This window comes from Rhinolophus hipposideros, assembly GCF_964194185.1.
Source record: "Rhinolophus hipposideros genome assembly, chromosome: 12".
Classification (NCBI taxonomy): domain Eukaryota; kingdom Metazoa; phylum Chordata; class Mammalia; order Chiroptera; family Rhinolophidae; genus Rhinolophus; species Rhinolophus hipposideros.
This window is the reverse complement of record NC_138058.1, coordinates 24686027-24713682: the sequence shown is the minus strand read 5'-3', so window position 1 is coordinate 24713682 and position 27656 is coordinate 24686027. Positions and strand designations below refer to the sequence as shown.

The following is a 27656-nucleotide window of genomic DNA, read 5'->3' as shown; positions in this document are numbered from 1 at the left end:
AGGTGGACACGAAAGTGGAATGGGCTGTGGTCAGGTCCAGACGTGGGAATCTGCCATCCCACCTAACTTGGTCTTTGGGCAAACTAATTTTTCTGAGCCTCAGCTGTTGTACCTGTAGGATGAAGGTAAGAACAGCTGGCTCGAGTTGTGGGGATAAATGTTCAGCTGCGTATTTGATGTTAGTGCCACACAGTTTAAGCCTAAACACCTGTTCTTTTTTCTGATTTTAAATATTTCAAGACCTAAATAATCAAATCAGTGGAGCAACTTCATTTTGTAAAATGGGGAAGTAGGCCGTGATGGGCAACTTGGTGTCCCTCGGGCCAAAGCCCGATTGGCTGGCCAGAGCCCCCTGAAGAGGCGGCTAAGCCAGTTAGGGGTTGGACAGTGCCTGCTGCTTCTGTTGTGTTTGTGCTGGGGCGCCCTTAAATCTGGCCTCTCCTGGCTGCATCCCAGGGCTTCCCCGCATGCAGATACACGGAGCTTGGCAGGGGCAGTAAGCTGCATGGCCTCCCTCCGGCAGTGTCTGGTCCAGAGATAGGTCTTCTCATGCTTCCTTTAGCCCACTGGTGCCCTTCAGGTTACCCGCCCCCTTCCTGCCGGAGTGCATGTTAGCAGCTGAAAGGCTGGGTACAGACTGACAAATGCACCATCTACCAGTTACCTCCCTGAGGCAGCTCTTCCAGTTTCACCATCTTTTATTGGATACAAAGCCGTAAATTCTCTGATGCCCATGTGAGTCCTTTTTCAGATACATACACTCAGGTACATTCAGCAAAGGGCATCTATGGGTGACATGGAGCAAAGTGCTGGGATGGTGATGCCTGGGTGGGGCAGAGAAGTGGGGCCAGGGAAGGCCCCCTGGGGGCTGGAGGTACAGGCACCACTTCAGAAACGAAACCAAAAAGTGCTCTCCACCCCTCTGCCTGATGTGCTTGGGGTGGGGAAAGCTAGCCTCTCACAGCTCAGGCCAGTCGCGGCCTGGCTGTGCGGGGAAGGCAGGGCCTGGGGGTCAGCTGTGGAAGTCCCCACTGGCAGTGCCCACGGGAGCCAAACCTACTGGCACCAGCCACAAGGCAGGCTTAGGTCACCTCAGGCCTCTGCACCTGAATGCAGGACCCCTGCCAGGGCAGAGCTGAGGCTGGGGAGCCCAAGCCCCCGAGGCCATGCCAGCGTTGGGCTCACGGTGTGGAAGCCTGCCTGATTGTCAGGGCAGCCTTGGGACTGGCCAGGGTCCCAAGGGGTTAGGGAGGGAGTAGGAGCTGGTCGCCTTAGTCGGCCCTGGTATTCTGATCTTCACCCAATCCTACAACTTATCCTCAGGCAAGGGCTGCAGATGAACACACTTATCCAGGAATAAATACATACGTAACACAGCAATATATACAGAAATGCAGGCCTGGGACAAGGCTGGGTGAGAAAGCATGGCCAGAAGGGCTAGAGACGTGCCAGGCCCCTGGGGTGGGAAGTTACACATCGGACTGATAGGCTGGGGCTCATCCATCAGTTTGAGTTAACTTCTCTGGGCACTTGGGGCCCTGCACCCACACACCATCTTGCCTGTAACCACCCCCAAGTCCTCCAGGAATTGGGTCTTTGGCACCAATAGTCACCCTGGAAAGGTCTTCAACTTAGCGCCTTAGAGGGACTGGGGCCTGGGCAGCTCCCCACGTAGGGCCCAAAGGACTAGAGACCAGGACCAGGGGGGCTGGCAGAACCCAAAGGCAAAGCATGGAGCCAACCCTTGGAGCAGCAGGCCTTGGGGAAGGTGGCTTTGTTTTTCTTTTTTCTTTTTTTTTTGGAAGCAAACTCCTAAGGGGCTGGCTGGCTTAAACTATTCTCATGGGACTAGGAAAACGAGCTGCCTTGGCTGTTAGGTGGTTTCTCCTGGCCAGTGAAAAGCCATGGTTCTGGGCAACCCACTCCCTCCCCCTCAGGGCTGCATACAGCATCTCCTTTGTTCCCTGCCGGTGTGGTGAGGCAGCCCGAATAAACAAGACTAAGTACTCGAGCCAGGTCCACTGATGGGCCCAGGTGCTAGGGCTGGGCAGTTTGGTACAGCAAGGTTAGGGACACCGAGGGGCTACACCCATTGGACCTCTACACCTGCCGGGGACCCCTGGAGCAGGTTTGCTCTCTGACATTGCTCTTTGCATCATTAGGTGTGAGACGGAAGAGGGTTCTCCTTTGGGTGAGTGAAGGATGAGGTGCTTCCTTGGGATGGCAGGGCCCTTTATCCCTTTCCCCATCCTCAGTCCTAGCTGATTGTTGCCAAAGAAGGGAACCAATGGAGCACCCCAGCCTTTAAAAGCTACCACCCTCAGTAAACGGCCTCATCCCCATGAAAGGCAAAAATTTGCATGGAGTTGGTAGGGGTGGGAGCCTGCTAACCTGCCAGTTCCTGGGGCAGGCAGGAAGGCCAGGCCGCACGTCCATCAACCCCAGGGGCAGGTGTGACATGGGACGTGCTGTGACCCCATTGCGCTCCCCTTGGCGGAGGCTTGGACCTGTGTAATGTGCACTCCCACACATCCTTCCCACACTTGGCTGGAAAATACAGGGTGGGGCACTTGCTGGGTTTCCTGGAAACAGCCAAACTTGAGAGGCAAACTTCCCCCCAGCAGGAGAGGGGGTGTTGTTCACCATTGCCCACTGTGCTGGTGGTGCTCAGGGCCGTTGCACAAATGAATGAGTGCATGATGCTAATACTGGCACCAGTCATTGCAGCACCTTTCAGCACCACCTTTCACCCACTCGAGCTCACTGCCCATGCACCGACTTCCTTTCCCAGGAAAGGAAAGGCATTCTGGTAGGCACCCGCCACAGGAAAAATTGCCCAGGGGACGGAGGCTTCCTGGGGCAGAAACAAGCCCCTCGATAGGGCAGGCTCTGGCCATGCAGGGTGTCCCTTTGTGCTTTGTCCCGAGACGGGGAGGGCAGCACCTCTGGTCCTGGGGTCAGGGAGGAGGGCTCTAGAGGATGCAGTCGGAAGGGAGGGCTGATGTACCCAGGGCAGCCAGGTCTTGAGTGGACCCCCACTTCCCTTCCAGGCCAGAAAAGTTGTGCTTCTCCCTCCTGGGACTCCTGGGGACAGGGCTAGGGAGGGGGTGGTCAGTGGAGCCGGCTGCTCTGGGGTGGGAATGCCGCACAGCCAAGGCTTTGTGCAGGAACAGACAGGGAGTTGCCAACATGACTCCTTGGTACTTGGGGGTCTGCAAAGGGCAGGGCCAGAACAAGCCATGGGAGGAAGTCAGCAACAATGAAAAGCCGCATGGCCGAGTGGGGAGCCGGGGCAGCTGCGTGCACTGCTGAGTTGGGCCGAGCTCTGGAGGACTCAGCGCAGGGTAGATGGGCTGGGTCTTGATGTGGTTGTGGCCGCAAGTTGGATTTCTGGAAAGGACTAAGGAACTAGATGAGCCCAGCCCGTCAGGACCAGCTGTCTAGTGGTTAGGACTGAGAGCCAGTCCCGTGCAGGAGAGCAGGAAACCTGAAGATGGATCTAGGTGAACATCTGAAAGAACTTTCCAAAGGAAGGTCGGCAGGACCTATGACCTCTGAGCCACTGGGAGTTCCGAGGAGGAATCTGGGGGAGACCTAAGTCTTTAGAGCCTTAGTGCTGGGACCTGTGAAAACCCCTACTTGCTTCTATAGCTTCTAAGCCAAGCAGCTCTGGGTGGGGCCCCAGGACTGCCCGCAGGCAGAACACCCCCAGGAGAGCCTTCAGCCGGGGGGAGAGGGGGCAGTGAAGACCCAGGAGGGGGACAAATCCAATGAGGGTGTTCTTCCTCATTCTTGGCCCCACGGGCCTAGCTCCCACATCTTCAAGCAAGCTAGCCAGATGAAGAAAGAAGCCGAACCGCCCTCCTCCCCTCTCCCCCAGGCCCCTGCACAGAGGGCAGGCCAGTCCCTCCCTCCCACATAGCCCTGGGGACCCAACGGCCATCAGAGTCCTGCCCCAGCACCTGGATGAGAAGGTCATTCCTTTAGGACAGGTACAGCTTCTCACAGGTGACAGGGTTTCCCAGGGCGGGGGCCTTGCGCCACCAGAGGCTCGGGATTGCTGATAGGTATGGAAACATGCACATTTTAGCTTGGAATTGAGCTCTGGTGTGTTTGGATATGTGATGGCTGGGAGGACGGGCCTTGTCTTTTCTACAGCAATAGACAGTTTTTTTCTCTTCCTAGCAATTTCCCCCTTTGGGAAGGATGGCCTCGAGGTCCTGGGGAGTTCTGGGTGAATGTTTTGCCCTTCCAAGCCCACTCTCACTACCTCACTGTACCCCTGCCCCCCATCTTGAACTGACCACATGCCCAGACCCCTAGGCCTGTCTGTGTTAACCTGGAGAAGGTGGACGCAGTGCCCAGGTGGGTTGTCTGAAGGGGGTGCCCCACAGAGGGTTGGGACAGGGCAGGGCGGGGACAAGAGCCCTCCATGCCAAGTCTGAGCTGCCTTGCAGAGCGCCCTCTGGCCTGGAGTCCGGCAGAGGCCTCTGCCTGGGATGCTGGGTCCCAGGAAGGTGACGCCTGCCCAAGCAGCCTGAGCAGCCAAGGAGCCACTGGGTGGTTATTGCACATCCTTGGGGCAATGGTACCAGGTGCTGGTGGGAACTCAGTTCCTAGCTGGCTGTGCCCAGAAGGCTGCTCCAGCTGGGGGTGTGGTGGGGGCCGGGGCAGCTGCTGTCCAAGCCCCTGCCCTGGTGAGGCAGTGCCCAGGGTCAAGCCTGTTGCTCCACTGTCCCAGGAGGAGGAGGACAGGAAACTGTCGACCCCTCCCTGGAAGCCAGGGATAACACGAGGCCTCTGAAAGTCTAGTCCAAATCAGGGTCCCTCTGGAGGTCCAAAGAGAGTGCCCTGGTGTGGGGCTGGCAGGGGCCCTGCCGCCCCCTCCCCGGGTTAGCAGCCGCCTTCCACCTTGACGTGCAGGATCTTAGAGAAGCCGGGCCTCCGTCGCAGGGCCTGCAGACCACACCTGGGTTAGTGCCCCTCAGGGCCAGACAGTTGGGGCCCTCCCATCACACACTCAGCCCACCAGCCCCAGACAAGGGGTGCCACGGGGGGTCTTGGGTAGCCTCAGAGCCAATTCCTCACCTGGAGTTTTGTCACCATGTCCTCAAACAGCTTCTGGGCCTCGGGACTACTGGGCTCTTTAAAATAATCGGCAATCCCAATCTGGACCACGATGGACTTGAGGTTCCGGCAAATGCCTACGAAAAGGTGGGTAAGGTGGAGACGCATGTTTGGCCTGGGCAGTGGGGCTGCCTCCTCTCCTCTCACTAATAAAATCAGAACCTACTGAGAGACAGTAAGCGTCAGGCATAAAGAGGAGAGAAGACCCACACCACTCAGGGGCTCAACAGGACAACAGGAGGAGGAAGGTGAGGTCAAATAGCAGAGGCTGTGGTAGAGTCTGGAGGGTTAGTGGGCAACAGGCAAGTGTGCAGGGGCTCTGGGAACTTCCCTGGCAGAGGGGATAGTTGTGCTATGGCCTGAGCACTCGGCAATGAATTAAAAGGACAGAGCAGCTGACATGAGGCAGATGGATCTCGGCTGGAGCATGGAGGAGGGGAGACAGGGAGCAAACCAAATGGGAGCATAGGCCTTAGGGGCTGGATGTTGCCATGCGGTCACGGAAGAAGAGAAGGTCCTGGAGGCTGAAGGCGAGGGAAGCAAAGGATGCTGGAGATAATGAGGTCGAGGAACCTTCAGGGCTCAGGACACGGGGTTTGGCCAGGGGCCAAATGGTCCTGCATGGGGGTCTCACTTGATGGGCGTGAGCAGCCCGAGCTGGTCACCCACATCCTCAGTGAAAGTGGAGGGATGACTGGGAGTGCACTGGGCGGCTGGAGGCCGGCGGGGCCAGAACAAGCATGACTTGGAGTCCATACCAGGACGAGAGGAGTCTTCCCCCTGAGAACTGTCCTTGGAGGCTCACACACTTTATCTCATCTAGTCCTCCCAGTCATTCTAGAAAGCCAGCTTAGAAGATGGGGATATAGAACTCAAAGAAGTCGAAGTCACACAGCTAATATGCAGTAGAGTCGGAACTGAGAGCCAGGTCAGTCCAGCTCTGGAACCTGTGCTCTTAACCTGTCTACTCTCCGGCCCCTGCCCTTGGCTGGAGGCTCACCTGGGGCAGACGATGGACAGAGCACAGGGCAGTCGATATCTATCGAATTGAACTATTTGGCCTCGAATGCCACACTGGTCTCAGAAGGCACTGGGAGCAAAGCCAGGGCTAGAGCCCTGGTCAGTGTGCCCCCAGTGCTAGTGCTGGCTGAGTAGGAGTGACAGGAAGCTGGTTATGCTACTTGCTGACAAGGCCTGGTAAGAGGTGACACGTGTACCCCCAGCCTGCATTCCCATTGCTCACTGTTAAAATGAAGCAGGGCCTTGGGGGTGACGGGGGTGGCCGTGAGCACCAGCATCTCCAGTCCTTTCAGGCCTTCTCGGCAGACCTCAGCCGCCACCTCCTGGGTGATCTCTGACACGTGGTCCAGCTCCAGGACCTGCAGCCGCATGCAGTTTCTCGCTAGGAAGAGGGAGGAAGAAGGGAGGTCCTGCTGAAAACTCCCCAGGACACCTCCTGCCCAGTGCCCCGATGCTCCTGCCACCACCCACACTGCAGCCCCAGGCCCTCTGGGATTTCGGTGTTGCACCCAGGCCTGCTTTCCACTAAGCCCCACCTCAGTCCCACGGAAAGACTCACCGAGTGATGCCAGGCCCTGCACCCCACAGCCGGCGCCCCCAACCCCCAGGGCCCGGAGGTGGGGCCAACAGCGACCGATCATCTGCAGGCAGCGGTTACTGAAGCGTGTGGGCTGCTGGCTGGAGAGTGGGGGGGAGGGGCGGGAAGGGCCATCAGGGAAGCCACTGGTTGCTAGACACCCCAAGCCCACCCTTCCTGCAGGGTCGCCTCGGGCAAGGGCTCCACCAACCACCCAGCTGCTCAAGTCTGAAACCTGGGATCATCCCTGCCTCCTCCTCTCTCACCTCTGCCAAGACCTGCGGATTCTGATTCCCGAATAAGTCTGCAACCCACAGTTCAGACCACCATCAATATTCATCTGGATTATAACTCGTTTCCCTGCCAATTCATCCTCCAAGCTGCTGACGGTGAGCCAGTCATTCCTACATTCTCTCACTCATTCACGGTTTTAAGTGTCTACTAGAGCCAAGGGTAACTGAGCAAGACCCTGGGGATAGAGTAGTGACAATACTGACATGGTCCCTGGCCTCAAAGAGTGGACAGAGGGAGGAAAGGAGGACAAAGAGTGTTATCCACCCGATGTAATCAATCCAGTTCTTTAAGATGTAAAATCCCCCAATTGCTTTCCAGCACTTTCTAGATAAAATGCAAAAATCTAAACCCCTTCAAGTTGTTGTCCTTTCAGTCTTAGTTGTGGAGGGCGCAGCTCAGCTCCACAACTAAGACTGAAAGGACAACAACTTGACTTGGAAAAAAGTCCTGGAAGTACACACTGTTCCCCAATAAAGTCCTGTTCCCCTTCGCCAATAGAAAAATCTAAAAAATACCCACAAAACTAAACCCCTTAGGCCAGGCCTTCCTGACCTTGCAGAACCTGCTTTTCCACACTCACTCAGCTCTGCCCAACACTCACACCAAACTTGCCATTTCCCTAAACACTTCATCTCTCAACACTCGCCAAGGCCACAGATGTCGCTCTAGTGTCTGCGGCGCGCTTGGTACCAGGGATGTGGAAACAGACATTTGCAGCCTCTACCTGAGAACCGTGAGTCTACTGAGACTGGAACACAGAGAAGTGGTTGCAGAACAGACTACAGCCGGGGTCGGGACAGGTGCAGAAGGAATGCGGGCAGGGGAGCAGTGACAAATTGGACCAGGGTGTTAGTGAAGGGACACTGGAGGATCTGGGAGGAGCGGACACTTGGAGAGAGGGCTTGCAGGGCAAGGTGCAGGGAGCAGAAAAGCCCAACACGTCTGAAGAGCCATGAGTGACCTCACACCCTTGATTCGCTAATAACCAGCTCTTTTGTACTTTATAGGCTGACCAGCCCTGCACTGCCTTTCATATGCCAAACCTACCTGTCTGCGTTTACTCAGCACTCACTGTGGGCCCTGCAGGCTTTACGGACACACTCATTTGAAACAGCAACAGTCCTAATAAGGTCGACAGATCACTTCACGTTCACTTTGCAGGTGTTGAAAGTGAGGCATGACTGGGTTGCCCAGAATCACACTGCTAGTAAGCCAGGGCACGACCTCAGGTCTGATTTTAAGCCCTGCTCCTAATGCCTAAATACAGATTGATAATGCAAACCTGTCGCCCCAACCAACTGATGGAGTGGGCCCACATCTGCTTAGTCCGTAACCCCAGACCCTGCCCACCTCTGCCCCTGGCCCACCCCTGCCAGGGCTCACCAGGGATGAAGTGGTGCCACCTGGAGGGAGACAATCTCTCTGCAGCCAGCGCCCAGCGCCCAAATGACCTCGTGGCCCACCGGGTCCGTGGCGCTCCTGTTGAAAAGACAAAGCTGGGGCAACCCACCCTGGTGGCCCTCTGCTCCCTTCTCTGGGGCCACAGAGTCTTGAGTCCCTTTGCCTGCAGAGCAAGGCGTGGGACTTGCTCTGGTGCGGTGGACCCACCTATAGGTGACAGCCTGCAGGGCGCGGCAGTAGCAGCTGGCCAGCCAGAGCGAACGGTCAGTGAGGATGTTGGGACAGTGGGAAATGCGCAGGATCAGCAGGTTGCCCCCTGCAGCCTTCAGCAGGGACTCCAGCCCTGCTTCCAGGCAGCCCCTGGGGATGGCCGAGAGGTCAGAGAGCTGCTTGTGGCCACCTCCTCCTCTGGGAAGCCTCCCCAGGGGCACCACCTCCCCACCCAACCAGCCACCATGGCCTCACCGGGTGCTCCGGGCGTACTCCTCCTTGCTCTCCTTCTTGCCCCGCTGCCGGGGTTTCAGGTTCTGCAGTGTCAGCGAGTGGGCCTGGGTGCACCACTGAGCCAGCATTGCCAGGAACTGCAGGGAGACAGCGGTTACCTGGGGCTGAGGGGCTGAGCTTGGCTGGCTGGAGGTGGACCAGCTGTAGGACAGGGGGCCTCCTGAGAGCATTTCAGGGGACCAAGCAGGAGCGGGGGTGTTGTAAGGGTTGCAAAGACCACACCTGGATGAGCCAGCCTCTAGGGATGGGAAGGTGAGTTCACAGCAGGGGTGCGTGGGAGGGCAGGGGCAGCGGGCAGGGACAGGCACCTTGGAACAGACACGGGCGTTCTCAAGCAGCACCCGTGTCCAGACAGCGGGGTGGCGGGCCACGAAGCGCCAGTCCCGGCAGACCTCGGCGGCATGCAGCAGTGTGCGTGTGTCCAGGTAGGTGAAGATGCAGAATAGGGCGGCTCGCATCTTGAGGATCTCTGGGCTGATGACCTCGTTGGAGCGTGAGGGGCTGCCCCTCTCTGCTCGCCGACCCCGTGCACTGCCTCCCTCAGAGCGGGCTGCACAACACCAGGAAGTCAAGTGTCGAGGGTCAAAGGCCAGCATTAGGATGGGGAACTGAGGTAAGGTTCAGGAGGTAGGGGCACGTGAGACCCGTGCCCGGGGACCAGCCTTGGGAGGAAGGACATGGGGCCTCTGCTTCCCCTCCTGGGTATCACCCTCATTCCTCATTTTGCAAATTAGAAAAAGGTGGCCTTTCCTCAAGTGAAGTCTTAAGATCATATTATTATCATATACTCCAAAGTCATCCCCTAGATAAGGCAACCGAGTCAAGTTTGGAGAAGGAAAGGGTTTGGAGGGCTAGGGCATGGATGGGAGACATAGACTGGGTCTCTGTGAGCAGAAGGCAGGCGAGAGTCTGCCCAGAGCAGTCACGGGCGTAGCCATATACCCCGACCCGAACCCTTTCACATTCTGACCCTGACCCACCCACATATGTGTATGGTCTTGTGCGTACATGTGATGGTGCTCTCCCCAGCGGCTCCAGGGGGTTCAGAGTCTGGAGTCAACAACACTCAGCTACTCTCCTGTAAATGTCAATGAGCCCACATATAAACGGAGCCCCTTAGATGTGGCATCCTGTGTCTAATACCGGACCTGTGCCCTGTGCTGCAGTCCCATCGCACGAATTCCGGCCCCGGACTTGCAGGGCACTGTGGGAGGGAGTTTGTCATGGGGAGCCTGGGGCAAGGGAAAAGGAGGTGCAGGAGCCCAGGAGGGGTACTGCCTCAGCCCTTGTCCCCTGAGAGGGCCAGCACCATGGAAAAGCCTGGCCTCTCTGCCCACCCTCCCAGGACTCACCTGAGAGCCGGCAGCTGCTCAATGGCCCAGCCACAGCAGGCCCAGGGCGGGGGGTGTCCGAGGGGCCCTCAGCCTCTGACTCAGTGGTTCGGGAGCCCACATCCGAGACGTCACCTTCCTCCCCCTCTGTGCTGTGTCGGCGGGGTCGGCGCTGCCAGTTCTGGATGGCCTGGCGCCGCAGGCCTGAACTTCGAGGGGGCTGGGTTCGCTCTGAGCCACCGTTGGCAGCCTGGGCCCGTGTGCCCAAGCCCCCAGGGCCGCTGTCCTCTGGGGCCCCTTCTTCTGGCCGGGGCAACTCCAGACTGTCACTGTCATAGCAACCTGAGCTCTGGGATGCAGCTGGGACACGGCTCGAGGCCCTGGGGTGGGGAGGACCAGATAGTAAGGAGTGAGAAGGGTCAGCGAACAGGCCTACCTGAACTCCCCACACGACCCCTACCACCAGCAAAGGGACGTCCACCCACCGTACTTTTCAAGAGCCCCCTATGAGTGTGGAAAGGCAGACAGAGGTGACCCAAGGAGGATGGGGGAAGGAGGAGCCAAGCCCCCAGACAGGTCAGCCATCCAGTGGGCCAGTGGATCTTTCCAGGGTGAGGGTGGGCTGTGTGGGGCGGGCCAGGCCCAAGGCTTACCCTGTGCTGGGAGAGGAGCCATGCCGTGACACCGCGTACGTGCTAGGCATGGCCGGGCCTGCATGGTGTTCTCGCTGTGGGCCCCCAGAGCAGGAGGGAAAGGAATGGGGGTGGGGCAGAGGAGGCAAGAGGATGAGAAGGAGCAGGAAAAACAGGGTATAAGAAGGAGAGAAGAGAGGAGAGAGAAGAAGGAAAACAGTTGGGAAAGATGGACAAATAGACAGACAGACAGCCCATAGAGGCAGGCACACCAGGCCTCCTCTCCACAGCCACCCAGCACCCAGACCCGGCTTATGGCTCCTGGGCTCTCATTTACAGGGATGGGCAAAGATGGGCCCACGAATCACACCTCACGACAGCCTTGGGGCCTGCACTTCTGCCCAATCAGAGGGGCCTCTCTGTGCCTAGACACCTACTTCAGTCCCCTCCTGGAGTCTGCTCATGGGGGAGAGACAAAGGAGGGGCAGCATGGAGCATTACAGGGGGGATGGCAGGCCACATGTGAGGGGAGTTGTGGGCCCGGTGTGCGGGTGAAGGAGGGAAGGCAGGTAGGAACTCACCAATCTGCCTGGTCCCCGGGTCCCAGGCCCAGCACCACTTCCCCCAGCTCCACGGCCCAGGCTGGTGCTTGGTGTGCTGCCACAGCTGCTGCTGATGACCTGGAGCTGCCGTTCGGCGCGATCAGCCCGCTCTAGGAGCTCCTCAATGAATTGCTGTAGCCGCAGCTTGGCGCTGGCCTCCCGCGCCGCCGTCTCCTTCAGGAACTGATCAATCTGCACCACCTCCCTGGGCCCGGAGCAGTCTCTTACCCCAGTGCCTTGGCCTCGCTACCCGCCCACCCTCTGGAGGAGGCCAGTGGGGAGTGACATGGGCACAGTTACTCACGGTATCTGCTGATGATGACACGGGGACACGCAGAACAGGCCCAGGTACACTGCCCCACATGATGGCACATACAGAAATGCCAGCATACACTCCAAAGCAAACACTCACACCCCACCCATCCAGCTCCAAACACAAAACCAGACATCCTGCTCCCCACAGAAATACTCATAGGCATACTCAGTCACTCACAGCCACCTCCCTCCTCCAGAAACACAGGCACACAGTCACATAGCTACGTACACACACAGCCCAATACACAGCCCCACACTGATGTACCTCTACTCATATATGTCCATTCACAGGCACACACATTCTGAGACAGGCACAGTTGCACCAACACAAACACACACACACATTTTGAGAAGCGTTCTCAGATGGAGAAGCATACCTCCAGTTGCACCAACCTCCAGAAGTCGGACGTACACAGAGCACACTTAAGAGTCACAAGAGTATTTACTCCCAAATACATTCAGTTGTTCATGCATCCACTCAACACTGAGCACCTTCTCAGCCAGGCACTGTCCTAGGTATTGGGGACACAGCAGTGAACAAAGCAGGGGGAAAAGTCCTGCCCCCATGGAGCTTGTATCTCTGTGGGGACAGATAAATGACATCTATATATTTCATAATTCTACATTTAAAGACCAGCGAAATAAGGAGAAGCCAGCAGAAAAGACTGAGAAGAAACAGACAAAAGATAGAAGGAGATCGCGGGAGAGTATCCTGGAAGCCAAGTGAAGAAAGCATTTCCAGGATCAGTTGTGTCAAATGATGCGCATGGGCCAAGTAAGATGATGGCTTCGCCTTGGTAACATGAAGGTTGTTGGTGACATGGAGGGCAGTGGTGGAGGTGGACACCTGATCAGAGAGAATGTGGGGAAAGAAATTGGAGACCAGGAAGATGAACTGGAGGGTTATTCTGTAAGAGGGAGAGAAAAGGGGCAGTAGCTGAAGGGTGGGGTAGGGTTATGTCCAATGGAAGAAAAGAGCTTATGTTTATATGCTTTTGGGAATGATACAGTAGATAGGGAAAATCTGGTAAGTGCAAAGGGAGAAGGGAGACTTGAACTATGTCTTTAAGTGGGCAAAAGTAAAAAGGATCTGGTGCCATAATAGGAGCTGGGCTTGCCTGCCAGAATAGAGAAGAGAAACAGTCTTTACAGGCAGGCGAACGGTCATACTGTCTTGGACTCACGGTCTTAAACACACTGTCCTAACACTCTTGGCCCCACATAACCCACTATTGTATGTTCTTGGCCACAGATCCCATGAGCCCTGGCCGCAGACACAGACACACTCATCGCCACACAGGGTGGTGGCAGGGGCACAGAGACACAGGGTCACGCGCTCAGGTACATTTGCAGGCACACCCATCCACAGGGCCTTGTGAGCCACTCACTGCTGCTTGCGGCTCAGCTCCTGCTCCTTGTGCACCAGGTCCTGCTTGAGCGAGGCCAGCAGCTCCACACTCACGTCCACCTGGCGGGAGAGCTCAGACGCGCGCTCCTCCAGCTCCTCCTTCTCTCGCCCCAGCCGCGCGCTCTCCTGCCTCGCCGTCTCCAGCTCCGCCGCCTTGCGCTCCAGCTCGGCCTGCAGCCGGCCCACCTGGCCCGCGATCTTCTGCTCCACCTCCTCACTCAGCCGCTCCAGCCGCCGGTCCACCTCCAGCTTCTCCAGCGCCCGGATCTTGAGGCGCGCCAGGCCCTCCTCGTAAGCCACATCGGCGGGCGAGGGGGATGCAGGGGAGGCGGACGCGGGCCCGGGGCAAGGCCCTGGGCCGGGGCCGGGCGGCGGCGTCGAGCAGGCCGAGGAGGCCACGGACTTGCGGGCGAACAGCTCCCCCAGCGGGATCTCGATCTCGCGCAGCGCGTAGCGCGCGGCGGCAGCGGGCACGAGGCCCGGCTCGGCCAGCTCCTCGCAGGGCAGGCCGGCGGGCACCAGGTCGCTGGGGAAGTGGGCGAGGGGCGCGTGGTGGTGGTGGTGGTGCAGCAGGTGGGGCGTGGCGGACGAAGGCCCGGCCGCCTGCTCCTTGCCCTGGAAGGACGTGCTCTCGAAGACCTCGCGCCGCGCGCCGGGCACGGCCAGCAGGGCGGCGGGCTCGGGCGCCAGCGGGAAGCCGGAGGCGGCGGCGCCGTCGCAGATGCTGTTGGTCTTGGAGAGGATGTAGAGCGTCTCATACGTGTGGCTGTACTCCAGGTGCGCGCGCAGGGACGACAGGCTGCGGAAGCGCTTGTGCTCCCCGCAGCGGGGGCAGCGGTACGGCAGGTCCAGCGAGGCCATGGCCCCGCCGCCCGCGCGGCGCCCGGGCTCCACCGCGGCCGCCCCCGCCAGTCAGCCGGGTGCACTCATGGGGCGCTGTGGGCGAGCCCCCCTGCAGGATCAGGAAGGCTCAGGGTGCCTGCAGCCAGGGGCGAGGAGGCTAGAAGAGAAAGAGTAAGTCTTTGGAGGGGGTATCCCTGTTCCCCCTCCTCCCAGCCCGTATTCCCCCACCCGTGACGTAATTGACTTCCCCAGAAAACGTGTCCAGAAGCGAGGGGTGAGGGGAGACCGATGGCCTGACCTCCCAGAGAAGGGCTGGCCTGCTGTGGTACCTGTGCGAGGGCCTGTCCATGAACAAGTGAGAAAGAATGAGAATTCTTTAAGACAAGAAAAAGGCATTAGTCTTATTTATAATAGTTCCAACCTGGGCATAATCTAAGTGCCCATCATCAGTAGAATGAATAAACTGTGCTATATTCATAAAGGAATATTACCCAGCAGGAAGAAAAGGAACCATTGGTACGTGCAACAACAGGGATGAATCCACTCAGTGTTACGTTACTTGAAAGAAGCCAGTTTACAGTGCATACTGCAAGATTTCATATATGTGGAGTCCAAGAACAGACTAAATTGAAGATGACAAAGTTAGAACGGAGGTTACCCCTGGTGGCTCTGTGGACAGGGAAGGGACAGGAGGAATGCTGAAAATGTTCTATACCTCGATGTGAGTGGTGGTTACACAGGTGTATACATATGTAAACAATCAAGCTGTGTACTTAGGATTAGTTAGTGTACTATATGTACTTCACTATATGTATATTACATCTCAAAAACATCTCAAAAGATTTATATATATATATATATCCTTAAAAGAAGATGCTTATTTCCATGTCATGCAAACCATAAGACAGCCTGGACTATTGGTACCATGTTGCAGTGACCAAGTTGTCACCTCACCGGATGATACCTCTGTGTGTCTCACTGTCTGTTCCTGTCGCTGCTTCTGTACCATACCCATCCCAGCCACTCTAGGCACCTAGGTTCTTTTCTCAGACTTCTTTGCTAGATTGGTCTCTAGTAAGTGCCCCTGCCCTGCTCTTTGCTCTAAAGGCCACAGTATTTGTCCTCCCTAGGCCCCTTCTGGCACAAGCCACCAGCCTTTCCTGGAATCCCGCCCCTGGTCTTAGCCAATCCTGCTGCCCATTCCCCTTCATCTCTGGCTTCCGTTCACCCTTCCCCTGCCTTGTGGGATCTCTACCCCATTCCTCACTGCAGTCCTCTTCCTAACTTGCTAGTCAGACAATTCAGCTGTCACCAAGGGTCTTCACCCACTTGGTCCCTTGGCTGATACTCCTGACCCCTCGGTCTGCATAGGCTATTGCCCCTCTTGGGTTCTCTGACCTCCTCTTCTGGCTGCCTTCCTAATCTTCCTGTCGCCGGATGGAAGAGCTGCCTTCGTGCCTCCTTTGCTCCTATCCTCTCCCCAGGAAGTCTGATTCACCAGCACAGGTTAACTCACCTTTAAGCCATTGTGTTTCAGCTTTGCCTCTCCGTCCCAACCTGCTCTTGACTTCCGTTTGCTTTTGCATTTCCACGTGGTAGTACGAGTGGATGTCTATTCCGTTTGCTAGCTCAGGACCTAGTCCTCCTCCTGAAAACAGCACCCTACATTGACCCTGGGGAACCATTCTTCCTTCCCAACTTTCTCAGTCCACATGGCCTGGGTGGGGGTTGATGGTCCACCCCTGGCTCCAGGGGTAAGAATGTGATGCAGGCCTGGCCAATCAGAGTCCTGGCACAGAACACCCACGTTGAGTCAATGAGTCTTTTCTCATTGAGTCAAGGAGTCATTTCTCCAGGACTTCTCTGGAATTCCTGGGGGAAAGCATTCTCTGTGGGCTCAGGTTTCTAAGCTGATGGGGAGGGCCAGAGGTGTGAGGGCTATCTTTGGGAGGAAGCACCTGGGAATGAAGCCAACACAAAGAACTGAGGTGGAGAAAGACAGACTCCTCACAGACACTGTTTGAGATCCTGGTATGTTCAATTCTGTGAGCCAATCAAGTCCTTTCTTTGTTTAAGCCAGTTGGAGTTGGGTCTGTTAACTTGCACCAGGAAAAAGTCCTAACCCAGAAATTAGAATCAGAAATGGAGTTTTTAAAACGCAACAGACCATAAGAAGGAATCAGCTAACCTGAGGTGGGGAGTAAGATAGAACCAATTTCCCCACTCAGAAGTTTGTGATCCCTGCTGCACAGCAACAAAGCAGCTGAGTAAACGTTCCCACTGCCTCTGGAACTCAGCTGATGTTCCTACCAAGGCTGGAGCTTGAGGGGACTTGTAGAAAAATGTCACAATGTTGGGGTAGGACCTTTCCCAGGGCCTCAGTAAAGTCCAAGAAGAAACAGACACACTCTGGCTGAAAGGGCCCCATCTGAAAGCAGAAAGGAATAAAATGTGGCTTTGCTCAGAAAAGCTCTTTCTGCCTGAGGCCAGTAATCCAATATGGCTGAGAGTCAGATAATTAAGAGGCAGTTCTCTGCTTCTAGCTAAAGTCAGCTCAAGCAAAGACAGGGAGGCTGGAAACACAGAGGGAGACAAGCTTGGAGCCTGAGAGGCTATTGACTCCTCAGGCCCTCCTGAACCCCTCCTGCTGTGCACCCCCAGCTTGACAGAGGCAACCATTGCTTCCATTAGAAGCAGCCTCCCACTGGGAGGCAACTTGAGTGGGAAGGGGCAAATGAACTCTGCCTCCCACCCTAGAGTAGGGTTTGAATTGCCCTGTGGCAGAAGCTTAGCTAGAGGCCACAGAACTGTGGGCTCCTGGGATGTGCAGAGCACCAAGGCCTGTTGCTAAGAGACAACCCCTCCTCCTTCCCCAACACCATCACCAGGGACTCCATTCAAGAATTATAACTTCCAGTGAGGTCTCTAGTTTGGTTAATAGCTCTGGGGATGACTGAATGCAAATTGACTGAAAGCTTCCTAATGATTAAGGGAATTGTATTGCCAGAAAAAAAAAAAAAAAAAGCAAACCTAGAAAACAAAGGCCCTAAAGTTCCCCACCCACCAAGCCTGCACCAATGGGAGGGTACTCCTCAATGGTCCTCAGGACACAGAGCACAAAGGACTAGGGCAGCTCTGAAACAGCAGAACCAGAGCAGCCAATGGGGAGCAGAGAACCTCGTCCTCACCAGCTGGCCTAGCAAGTGAACCATGCTATGGACCTGGGACCACTGAATGTTGGTTGCATGCAAATACCTCAAGCTGTGTGGTTCCTTTTATACATTGGAGTTTTAATCCATCTAGAAATTTTTGGTATGTGTGGTGAGACAAGGATCAAAAAAACAACCACCAATTTTTTGTTACGGACATTTTTATACATATTCAAAAATAGAATACGATGATGAATTCTATGTAACTTGTCTTCCAATTTCAACTGTTATCAACTTACAGCCAATTTTCTTTCATCTGTATATTGCTACCTTGCTTCACACTTCTCCCACCCCCACCAATGGCTAATTTTGAGCAAATCCTAGATATCAGATTATTCCACCCCAAAATACCTTAGTCTGTATAAGACAGGGACTTAAATTTCTTTTTTTAAAAAACTAATATTTTTAAATTACCTTCCTCTAGCTATATTAAAACCCCCAAAGTAGCCTTGGGAGGTAAATCCAAAAGATGGTTTTCTGAAAAGACCAACAAAATAAATAGCCCTCTGATAAATTCAAAGAGAAAAAAAGACAGAAAACAAATACATAACACTATCGTGAGAAAAGGAATATAACCCACAGAGGTTGTTTTCAAATTACTGAACTGCTACCAGGTACAACTCTTGGCCCCAAATTTTGAAAATCTGGATGAACTGAATGCTTTTCTAGGAAAATATAAATTATCAAAATTGATTCAAGAAGAAATAGAAAACCTGAATAGACTAATAACTATAGATACAACTGAAGACGTTGGCAAAGTGACCAGGGATATTATAAATAGAATTCAGTACACACACACACACACACACACACACACACACACACACACACACGACTGTTCAGGAACAGGGTTATTCTCTAATGTGTGGCAGCCTGGGGTCAGGGCACTTGTGTGTGCTGTTCATCCCAGCTAGTGCTGGTGGGGGCACATTTCAGGGCCTTCCTCCCCTCCCTATAGGCCCTTTGCTTGCCTAGTACCCTGCTCCAGCAGGGGACAGGGAAAGATTGGGAGTACAAGCCTGTGTGCGCACAAGGTAGAGGTAGGAAGGGGCTTGTAGGTCCAGGTGGCTCTTCACCTGAGGCCAACCCCAGAGTTTCCCTCCATTTGCTGGAGTTGAGGAATGATTATGAATGATTCTTAGGAATGTTTTTGCCTAAATGTCCACACCTCCTCAGCATGGGTATGAAGCTTTGCCTGAATGCACGCAAGAAGGTGATGGAGGCAGGGGAAGGAGGGAGAGGAATTAAAAGAAAAACAGAAGTATTGTCTGTTCAGATTCCATCACAATCCTGTACTATGTGCACCATGACAGAACAGTTGAAGGTTTTCCTTTGTATTCTAGTCTTCCCAAATCAGCGACCTCTGCAGCCCTAAGACCTGCCTCCTTTTTCAGCCTAGCCCTGCCTCCTCAGTATCCCTGGGACCTGTTATGCTCCTTCCTCCGTCTAAGATGCCTCTCTCAAGTTTACTTTCGATAAGTCCAGTTCAAGGTTTTCTTTGGGTAGAAGAACTAATCAGAGACATTAGCCTTTTTTTTTTTTTTTAAGGCTTTCAGGTATGTGAGCCTCATCTCCTCAAACAAGATTAACCATCTCAAGATGTGTGTCTTCTCTGGTTCCTGTTTACTCCCACATTCTCACATGTTGACTCTGCCAGAAACACAGATAATCTTGCATTTTCATGGCTTTCACTACCACGTGGTCACTGAGAATCTCTATAGTTGACATTATTATCTGCCTAGCCAGTCTTGTTCACCTTTTAGTAATAGCAATATCTTGTCCTTTCCTTGGTGAGCTACCACTCCCTGCTCCATGTGGTTCTGACAGGGCTGCCAATCCTAAGAGGGTGGACACATGATCCAGGCCTGGCCAATCATAGTCCCCCATCTTCTTGGCCATAATGATTGACCCAGGGATGGATACATTCCTCAGGCTGAGCCAACAGAGTCTTTCACTGGGAATTTATATGAAAGATTAAGGGGTCCTCTTGTCTCCCCAAGATCACGTGCTAGGATGATAAAGCTGTCCATGGCCTTGTGTAACCCTCACCCGCCACAGGGAGAAAACTCATACATGGTCGGGGGGAAAAGGTGGCAACACTCAGAGTAAAGCTGAGCCAAGAGCTAGAGAGAGAGTCCTCACTCCATTTTTGAGAACTTGGATACAGTTATGCCCAAGATCCACTTAACCCCCTTCTTTCCAGTTATATGAATTGGTACATATCTTTTTTTGCTTAAAATAGTTTGGGTTGGATTTCTGTCACTTGTAATCAAACGTCCTAACTGACACTCTGGCAAATCTGTATTTCTAATCTACAATTCTCTCCTAAGCTCTATTCACACATGGGTTCATTCAGTGTACATTTACTGAGTACCTACGCTGTAGGTACTATGAACTATGCCAGGTGTTGTGCTAGGTATATTGAGGACACACACAGACGAACAACATCCAACCCTTGCCTTCAAGCAGCTGATGATCTCCTGGGGCAGACGGAGATTTTGGATGATACAGCCATGAAATAAATGCTATGCAAGAGGCTGGCACAGGATTCTCCAATTAACTCAGCTTGAGGAATTGGGGGGTTGGTTGTGGAATGATGGAATAGCAAGGACTTAATCAGGTACAGTTTAGAGAATGGACTACAGGAAGAAGGCTGTTGGAACATTGGAAGTAGAAATTGTTAGTCAATGTAGCAGGAGTGCAAATGAGGAGATGGATGGATATGGGAATAATTAAGGAAGAGAGTGGAGAAGGCTTGGTGACAGAATGACTGTAAAGGTACAAAAAGGAAGAGTCAAGGATCGGGCTCAGGTTTGGGTTTGGAGCATCTAGGTAGATGGCGATGTGGTTCAGTAAAGAGGGAAGAGGAGGGCAGGTTTTGGGGAGAGAGAATGAGTTTGGCTGTAGAGTCCATGAGTTTGAGGTTCCAGTGGGCTGGGCCTTGGAAGTAGAGATATTCAGTATATCGTTTGCAACATGGAGCCAAAAATACAGTTTTGGCAATTTGAACATAAAAACAAAAGTGATGAGCAGGACCAGGGAGAAGGTACAGAGAGAGGAGAGCAGGGGGCAAAGGTAGACCCTCAGAGAGGCAGAGGAGGGAGACGAATCAAGAAGTTCCTCAGAACCAGCAGCAGAAATGGGAATTCTGGTGGAAACCTTAGGGAGGGGAAGATGTCAAGGAAGCAGCAGGCAATAGTTTATATAACAGTGGAAATAACAGGAGCTGACCAGTCACAGCAGAGGTGGAAAATAAAGGTCCACTGGTGACTTTAGAGAGGGTTGCTGTGATGAGCCTGGCTAATGTGGGTTGAGGAGAGAGTGGAGTAAGGTTGTGAGTAGAGACAGTGAATGGACACAAATTCAACTTGTGAAGGGGAGGAAGCAGCATGGGAGAATCCAGAAGCAGTAGTTAAAATGAGAGACACCTGAAGATATTTAAATGCTTCTTAGAAATAACCTAATTCTAACTTACACCATCACTTCCACTAGCCCTAGGCACGGATAACTCAATGCCTTAGACCTGAAATTTATAGCGATTCTTTTTTTCTTTTCTTTGTAAGTGCTTCTTAGAAGCAACGAGTAGGGAGGGCAGGATGAAATAGATATTTCAATGTAGGTGGCTCAGTGTCATATAGTAATAGTGAATTCACTATACCACAATACTCACCAGGAGACCTGCTTTCTCATGTTTCTCATCTTGACCAACATCTTCATTATCTACTCAGCACCCTGGATGCAGCCCCCGAGGCATTGCTGAATTCTCAAAGTCCCCCTCAGATCTCATCAGTTGCTGATTTTTGTCAATACTGCCTTCTAAATATTTGACTCTATGTCTTGCTTTTCCTATAGCCACTGCTCCAGATCTACTATCTTCTTCTATCTAGACCATTGATACAGTTTCTAACGCTCTACCAGCTTTGAATCCTTGGCCAGGTTAGGAAATTTTTCAGTCATTATTTTTTCAAATAGATTCTCAATCTTCCTTTCTCTCTTCTGCTTCTGGTACCCCTATGATACGAATGTTGTTACACTTGATGTTGTCCCAGAGGTCTCTTAAATTATCCTCATTTTTTTGGATTCTTTTTTCTTTTAGCTGTTCTGATTGGGTATTTTATGTTACCTTGTCTTCCAAATCGCTGATTCGATCCTCTGCTCCATCTAGTCTGCTGGTGATTCCTTCCAGTGCAATCTGTTTTGTTTTGTTTTTTAAATTTATTTATTTATTTATTTATTTATTTATTTATTTATTTATTTATTTATGTTTCAGGTGTACAAGACAAGGTAATACTTAGACGTTCATCATTTATATCCCTCACACTGTGAACTTCCAGTGCAATCTTCATTTAAGTTATTGTATTCTTCACCGCTGACTGGTTCTTTTTTATCATTTCTATGGGGGTGTCCTTTTTAATGCTTGCTATCTCTTTGTTGAAGTTCTCACTAAGTTCCTAGAGCATCCTTATAATCATTATTTTGAACTCTGTCTCTGGTAAGTTGCTTATCTCCATTTTGCTTAGTTCTTTTTCTGGAGTTTTCTCCTGTTCTTTCATTTGGGACACATTTCTTTGTTTCCTCATTTTGGCTGCCTTTATGTGTTTGTTTCTGTGTATTAGGTAGATCTGCTATGTCTCCCAGTCTTGGCCAGGTGGGTGTCCTATGGGGCCCAGTTGCACAGTCTCCCTGGTCACCTGAGGCAGGAGCTCCAGGAGTGTCCCTTGTGTGGGTTGTGTGTTCCTTCCTGTCATAGCAGAGCCTTGGTTGCTGTTGGCATGTCAGTGAGGGATGTTGACCTTCAGGCTGACTGGCTGTGGGGTTTGGCCACATCTACAGCTTACAGGCTGCTGTGTGGGAGGCTTACCCCACTGAGTGGGATTCAACCCAGGGGGCTCTGGTGCCTGTTGAGACTGCTCTTTGTGTGTGCTGCTTGTGGGGCTAACTAGGTGGTGATTTAACTGGGCTGTGGTTTGAACCAACCTTCAAGTATGTTGCTTCTGGGGCCTTTTGGGAGGGGCTCCAATGCAGGCCTAGGTCAGCCACTGCCTGTGCTGGCTGGGGGCTACCGGGTAGCAACTACAAAGTGATCCACAGTTGTTTGCTGCCTGTGCTAACCCTGGAAGCATGTGGGAGAGGGCACGCTGCAAACAGAACAGCTGCCACCAGTATTGTGTCTGGGGTAGCTCCACAAAAAGCCAGGACACCCCAAGGCCTGCTGCCACATGCTGGCTCCCTTAAGATTCAGCTACTAATAATGCCTCATGCAGTATTTGAATTGGGTGAGGCAGGGTCTCAGGGAGTCACCAGAGTGGGAAGAATTGTGGTCACCAGGTTAATGTAAGTTAGGGTTTGGTGTCAGTGCTGAGCCTGGAGCGACTCAGCAAAAATCTTAGAGCTGTCACCACCCACCTGCAGCCTGCCGAACTCTGATAGTTTTCCAAGAAAGAATGCAATGCAGGCAGGCAAGACTGGCTGCTCCAGGAGAAAGTGTCTCTGGCAGTGTGAGAGTTGGGTGGGGTGGGGTCCCAGTGAGTCAGCAGGACAGAGCTCCAGAGTTCACAAGACCAATCAGATTCCGATTTGGCTAGAGAGGGCAGGCTCAACACAGGAAAGATGGCACCTGACTGCCAGCTGCACGAAAGGTGAACCCCTCACTGGGAAAATGCTGACTGTCCTCCAGTTCTCCCCACAAAGCCACATACCTCAGTCTGCTTCCCTGTGTATCTCCGAGGCCCCGAGTCACTGTCCCTCTGCTAGAGCCCAAGGTGAGTGCCTGTGATTGAGTGAGTCTATGTGCGGGCTGTTAAGAGGACCTCTGGGTTTCCCATAGCCTTCTGGCCCACCCGAACAGTCAAAATCCCCACTGTTTTTCACAGCCAGATGTTGTGGGGCTCCTCTTCTCGGCACCAGTAGTCCAGGCTGGAGAGCCTGGTGTGGGGGGGGCTGGGGTCCCTCACTCCTCCAGGGGGAACCAAGGCGGCCGAGATATCCCTCCTGATTCTCAACTGCCACATGCAGGTGTGGGGCCTGTTCCACATATCTGCCCCTCCTACCAGTCTCGACGTAGCTTCTTCTTTATATTTTTGGTTATAGGACTTCTGTTTGGCTAGACTTCAGATGGTTCTCTGAATTGATTGTTCTATAATTTAGTTGTAATCTTAATGTGTTCACATAAGAATGCAAGCACAGTGTTCACCTACTCCATCATCTTGGATCCCTTGACATTAGTATATTCTTAGAGGAATCACACTGAATAACAGATGAATTGATTGCTTTATGTAACCAAAGAGATTTCCACCACTCATCCTCATGGAACCGGGTGAATTTGGTTACAATTAAATCAATCCAAGAATCACTTTGAATAACAAGTCTTCCTGGCTCTGCTCATTGCCCACTGGGAGGTAAGGACTTGCTGTGTCTTCATGACACCATTGTTCTAGCAGAGCTCCAAGGCTTAGGACTTGTCTGCTTCATTCTATTATATCCACCCATCAAAGAGATGTCAAACACAAGGCCTGTACCAGGCAATGGGGACACAAACGTGAGTAAGACAGTCATGCTTTCATGGTGCTTGCAGTCTGATAAAACAGTGAACATTTACCTACTAATGATTCTGGTCAGACATTACACTTCTCATTTAATTCTCACAACAGTGCTGCCAAGTAAGTGGTATCCTCTCCATTTTAGGATGAGGACGTTGAGGCTCAGAGTGGCCAAATCATTTTCCCAAGGCCAATAAGAGACTGTAACACTGTTGCTTTGGCCCCCAGTGAGCCATGCCTCCCAGTATGCTTGCTTTTATGTCGTCCCCTGCCACATTGACTCAATGCTTGGCCACATGATTTGCTTGGCCAATAAGATATTACCAAGCCTGAAGCAGGCAGAGATTTGATAAGCAGTTGTACCTTAGGGCTTATCCTCTTAGAATCCTTCTTCTTGGGATCCAGCTGCCATGTAAAATCTTGGGCTAGACAACTGCATGATTAGATAGATGCCATGTATAGAGAGTCCCTAAAGGATGAAAGTCCATCTTGGTGTTCCTTTCCAGTCCGTCTCTCAATGAAGCTGAGAGGTGCCAAGTCAGCCCACAGCCACAGTCACACCAACCCACAGATCATGAGAAGTAATAAATCACTACTGTTTTAAGCCCCTATATTCTGGGGAGGTTTGTTACACACCAGTGACTAGCTGAAACAATGACAAGCTAATTTCAAAGCCAGTACTACTTGACTTTGAAATTCACGCTCATAGTGTCCCAACACTATGTTCCTTCTCATTGGGAGTGGAATGTCACACCAATACTAGAATATTTACAGGTTGGCTCATAGTAGCAATCAATAAATATTTGTTGAATGAATAAATAAAGGGTGTGGTATGCTACCAGAGAGGTAGGAAAGTCCAGGGAATTCAAAGGCAGAATGGCAATAACCTTTCAATAACCCTGGCCACCTTCCTGTTACAAATATTCCAAACACAAAAACAAGCTAGGCATCCCTAAATCTAGGAACAAGTGTGTGGGTATCAACAAATTCCCCTTCTCTGTCCCTTTCTCTGTTAAATGAAGATCAGACAAAACTGAGAAGTTAGCAGAACTTGTTTTTTATGGTCATCCCCTTACCCCCAAATCCCCACCATGCCACTGGCATCTCCTCTCCCTCCCACTGGCTGTCTGAGCCCAACAGCACTTTCTCCCTCTTTTCATATAAAATCTACATGCAGGAAAGGAGCAGAGAAGGTAGAAATTACAGGGAGAAAGGTTTGAATGTTAATGGTGTCTTCATAGACCAAAGAAATGAAGCTCTAAGCTCAGTGCTTTCAGGAGACATCTGCCAGCAGGTGGAAGAGGTATTCTAAGGAAGGGGAGGTTGCAGGAGGTGTCCCTGTGGATGGGGAATAAAGGAAGTCCCCCTGACTCTCTAAATCCCTCTGAATCCCCCAAGAAGGCGGGGCACTGGCTCTCCACACCTGAGGCTGTGGTCCTGCCATGTGTACTTCCCAGAGAGGTCACTCCAGCTTGGTGAAGACCCACAGGAGTCAATGCATTCAGTCGTCTGCTTCCTGGCGTCCTGACACTGCCCTTTCTGTTCTAAGCTCCCTCTCATCTCCGGCTCCTGCGAATGCACACACCTCCCAAGGTCACACACACATGGCTCCAGCACCTGGACCCACACCCAGAAAGCCATCTGGGCCCCTCGCTGCAGACTCAACCTAAGGAGAGAGCAGGCCCCACTCCTATTCACAGGCAGACTATGTAAAGAGCACACAGGCAGCGTGTCACACACTCACATGCAAAGCAATGCAGTGGGGCACACGAATCCAGATCACTGTGGGAACAGTCACCGGCAGCGGCACCGGGGATATGAGGAGACAGAAACATGCGGGCACACACATGCACACCTCCAGAGCATCACACGTGCACACCGGCACGCACACAGACACCCAAACCCACCCACCCTCAGACAGCCGCACAGGTGCCTAGCCAGGCCTCAAGACCAAGCCCCTCCCCCACCTTTCAGAAGCAGGTGGGGGGGGCTGAGGTTTGAGGGTGCTCTTCCTCCTCCCTCCCTCTGGCCCCTGTTCTCCAAGGTCCACAGCCCCAGAGGTCTGGAGCCCGCCCCGCCCCGCCCCCCAACCTGGCTCGGGGAGCGACTGGCGAGAGGGGGAGGGGGAGGGGAAGCCTGGTCTCAAATTGTTCTGATTTTAATTCCTTAAATTAACCCTTTCTTTGCCTCTGGCTGGGCCTGGTCTGGCAGCCTCCGGGCCTCCAGAGGGTTGTAGCAGCGGCGGCGGAGGAGGAGACAGCGGCTGGGGTCCTCCCTGCCTCCTCTCTCCAGGAGCGGTCCCGCAGCGCGCCCGTGACTCGCCCTTACCTCCTCCACCCCGCGGCGAGGCCAGGCCCGGCGGCCCTCGGCTGGGGTGCAGAGGCAGCCCCCGCGTGCCTGGTCCAGATGCAGGGCCGCCTCGGGGCCTCGGATCTCGTTCCCCTCTGCAGCCTCGGGTGGCCGCCGCGGCTCGCGCCCCCGCCTCCCTCTCGGGGCGGGGGCGGCCAAGCCTCCCAGTCAGTCGCAGCGGGAGGGGCCCACAAACCGGGTGGGGGAAGGATGGAGGAGGAGGAGGGAGGAGGGGGCGCGCGGCCCGAGGAAGGGAAAGGAAGAGGGAGGGAGGCAGTGAGGAGGTGGGGCGGAGCCGGCCCCTCCTCCGGGGCGGGCTCTCCTGCGAGCCGGGGAGCGGCAGATGCCACCAGAAGCGGCTGCGCCGGGACCCCACGTTTGCCTCTGCAGGTGGTTTCGATGCGGGAGGGGTCCGCAGCGCCGCCCAGGGCGTGCAGGGACCGCTCCGGCTGCACTCCTCCTCAGTTCGGTCTTCCCCTTCCGCTCTCCCTGCTCCGGCACCTCTGGTTGTGGCCTCTGCTGCTGCCCACCCTTGAGTGGAACTTCTCCACGCTAGCCCTCCCACTCTGGACTGGGCCTCCCCATTCAGGGCAAATCCTGGGGTGGGCAGTTCTGTGGGATCGGAAGTGGGAAGGCAGGCTGTACTACTCCTGGGATATGCGCCACCGTCCCTAAGTGGCCTCGTGGGCTGCCGCCTGTGTTGTGCACTTGGTGACCTCGGGTCACATGCGTAGTCTCTACATGGGTCGGTTCCCTCTGGGCATCCCTAGGGAACCAGGGGCGTTGGAAGTGGCTGCGGCCAGGCTCTGAATCTCACCCTTGAGGGTGCCATCAAGGAGCACATGTCCCCATGACAAATCCAATCCCCACTTAGAGGTGGAGAAAACGGGCAGTGGCCTCTAGCCCTGGTTCTTTCCCACCCAACCCCACCTCAGAATTGGTTACGGGAGAAGGCCCTGCCCTTGGCTTAAGCCATATCCAGCTGTTGAAGCAGGAACAGTCTAGCTGTCCTAGGCTTGGAGGAAATCCACAGAGCTGAGTGGGACCTGAGAAATCAGGGTGCTGGGGCTACCAACCCCAGGGCAGAGTGGGGTTTTGGATGAGGAAAAGGAGAGATGGCACTTCATGCTAGGGGTGGTGCGTGGGCAAAGGCACAGAGACCGGCTTGGGCCGGGTTCAGTGCCAAGGCCATGAGTTGCAGTCCAGTTGCAGCAGAGCAGAAATCCAGTGTAGCCCCAGGATTCTCCAATGAATGAGGCTGATGGGGACTTTCCTTGATCCCATCCTACTCGTGCTAAGGCAGAGGCATTGGGCATTTAGTTTCAGAAAGGATAATTTGTAGATTTGGCAGGTGACTCTCAGAGAGAGGCAAGTTTAATAAGGAGTGAGGCTGAATAGTGGCCAGTCAGGTCAAACTCTCACCTCCCCCAAATGTTCTCCTTCCCCAAGCTCCTGAATTTCTTTCCTCCTCGAGAAAGTCTGAGATTAAAGGAATGAGAAATCAC

The 27656-nt window shown here is 53.6% G+C and overlaps 1 protein-coding gene across 5 annotated transcripts; it reads right to left on the bottom strand.

The window, feature by feature from the left end:
• Positions 1–678: 678 nt before the first annotated feature.
• On the bottom strand, positions 679–26513 carry FBXO41 (F-box protein 41). 5 transcript variants are annotated; one of them, XM_081068538.1, is made up of 13 exons: positions 26131–26513; positions 25226–25371; positions 13192–14211; positions 11468–11693; positions 10908–10981; positions 10276–10634; positions 9232–9473; positions 8885–9000; positions 8402–8779; positions 6707–6825; positions 6371–6529; positions 5089–5204; positions 679–4956 (listed from the first exon to the last, which is right to left on the bottom strand). In XM_081068538.1, exons 3-13 carry the CDS (start codon positions 14070–14072, stop codon positions 4894–4896), a joined length of 2733 nt encoding a protein of 910 aa, XP_080924664.1. In that variant the 5' UTR covers positions 14073–14211; positions 25226–25371; positions 26131–26513; the 3' UTR covers positions 679–4893. The 5 variants fall into 5 exon arrangements, with proteins under 5 accessions (XP_080924664.1, XP_080924666.1, XP_080924663.1 ...); XM_081068540.1 differs by lacking the exon at positions 25226–25371 and having other exon boundaries at positions 8402–8497; positions 8627–8779; positions 26131–26508; XM_081068537.1 differs by lacking the exon at positions 25226–25371.
• Positions 26514–27656: the final 1143 nt, after the last annotated feature.

Coding starts and splice junctions, on each gene's coding strand:
- FBXO41 (XM_081068538.1), bottom strand. CDS start 14,072: ATGGCCTCGCTGGACCTGCCGTACCGCTGCCCCCGCTGCGGGGAGCAC. Junction 10,982..11,467: donor CCCGGGGACCAGGCAGATTG/GTGAGTTCCTAC, acceptor GGGGGCCCACAG/CGAGAACACCATGCAGGCCC. Junction 10,635..10,907: donor GGCTCCTCTCCCAGCACAGG/GTAAGCCTTGGG, acceptor TCCCCACCCCAG/GGCCTCGAGCCGTGTCCCAG.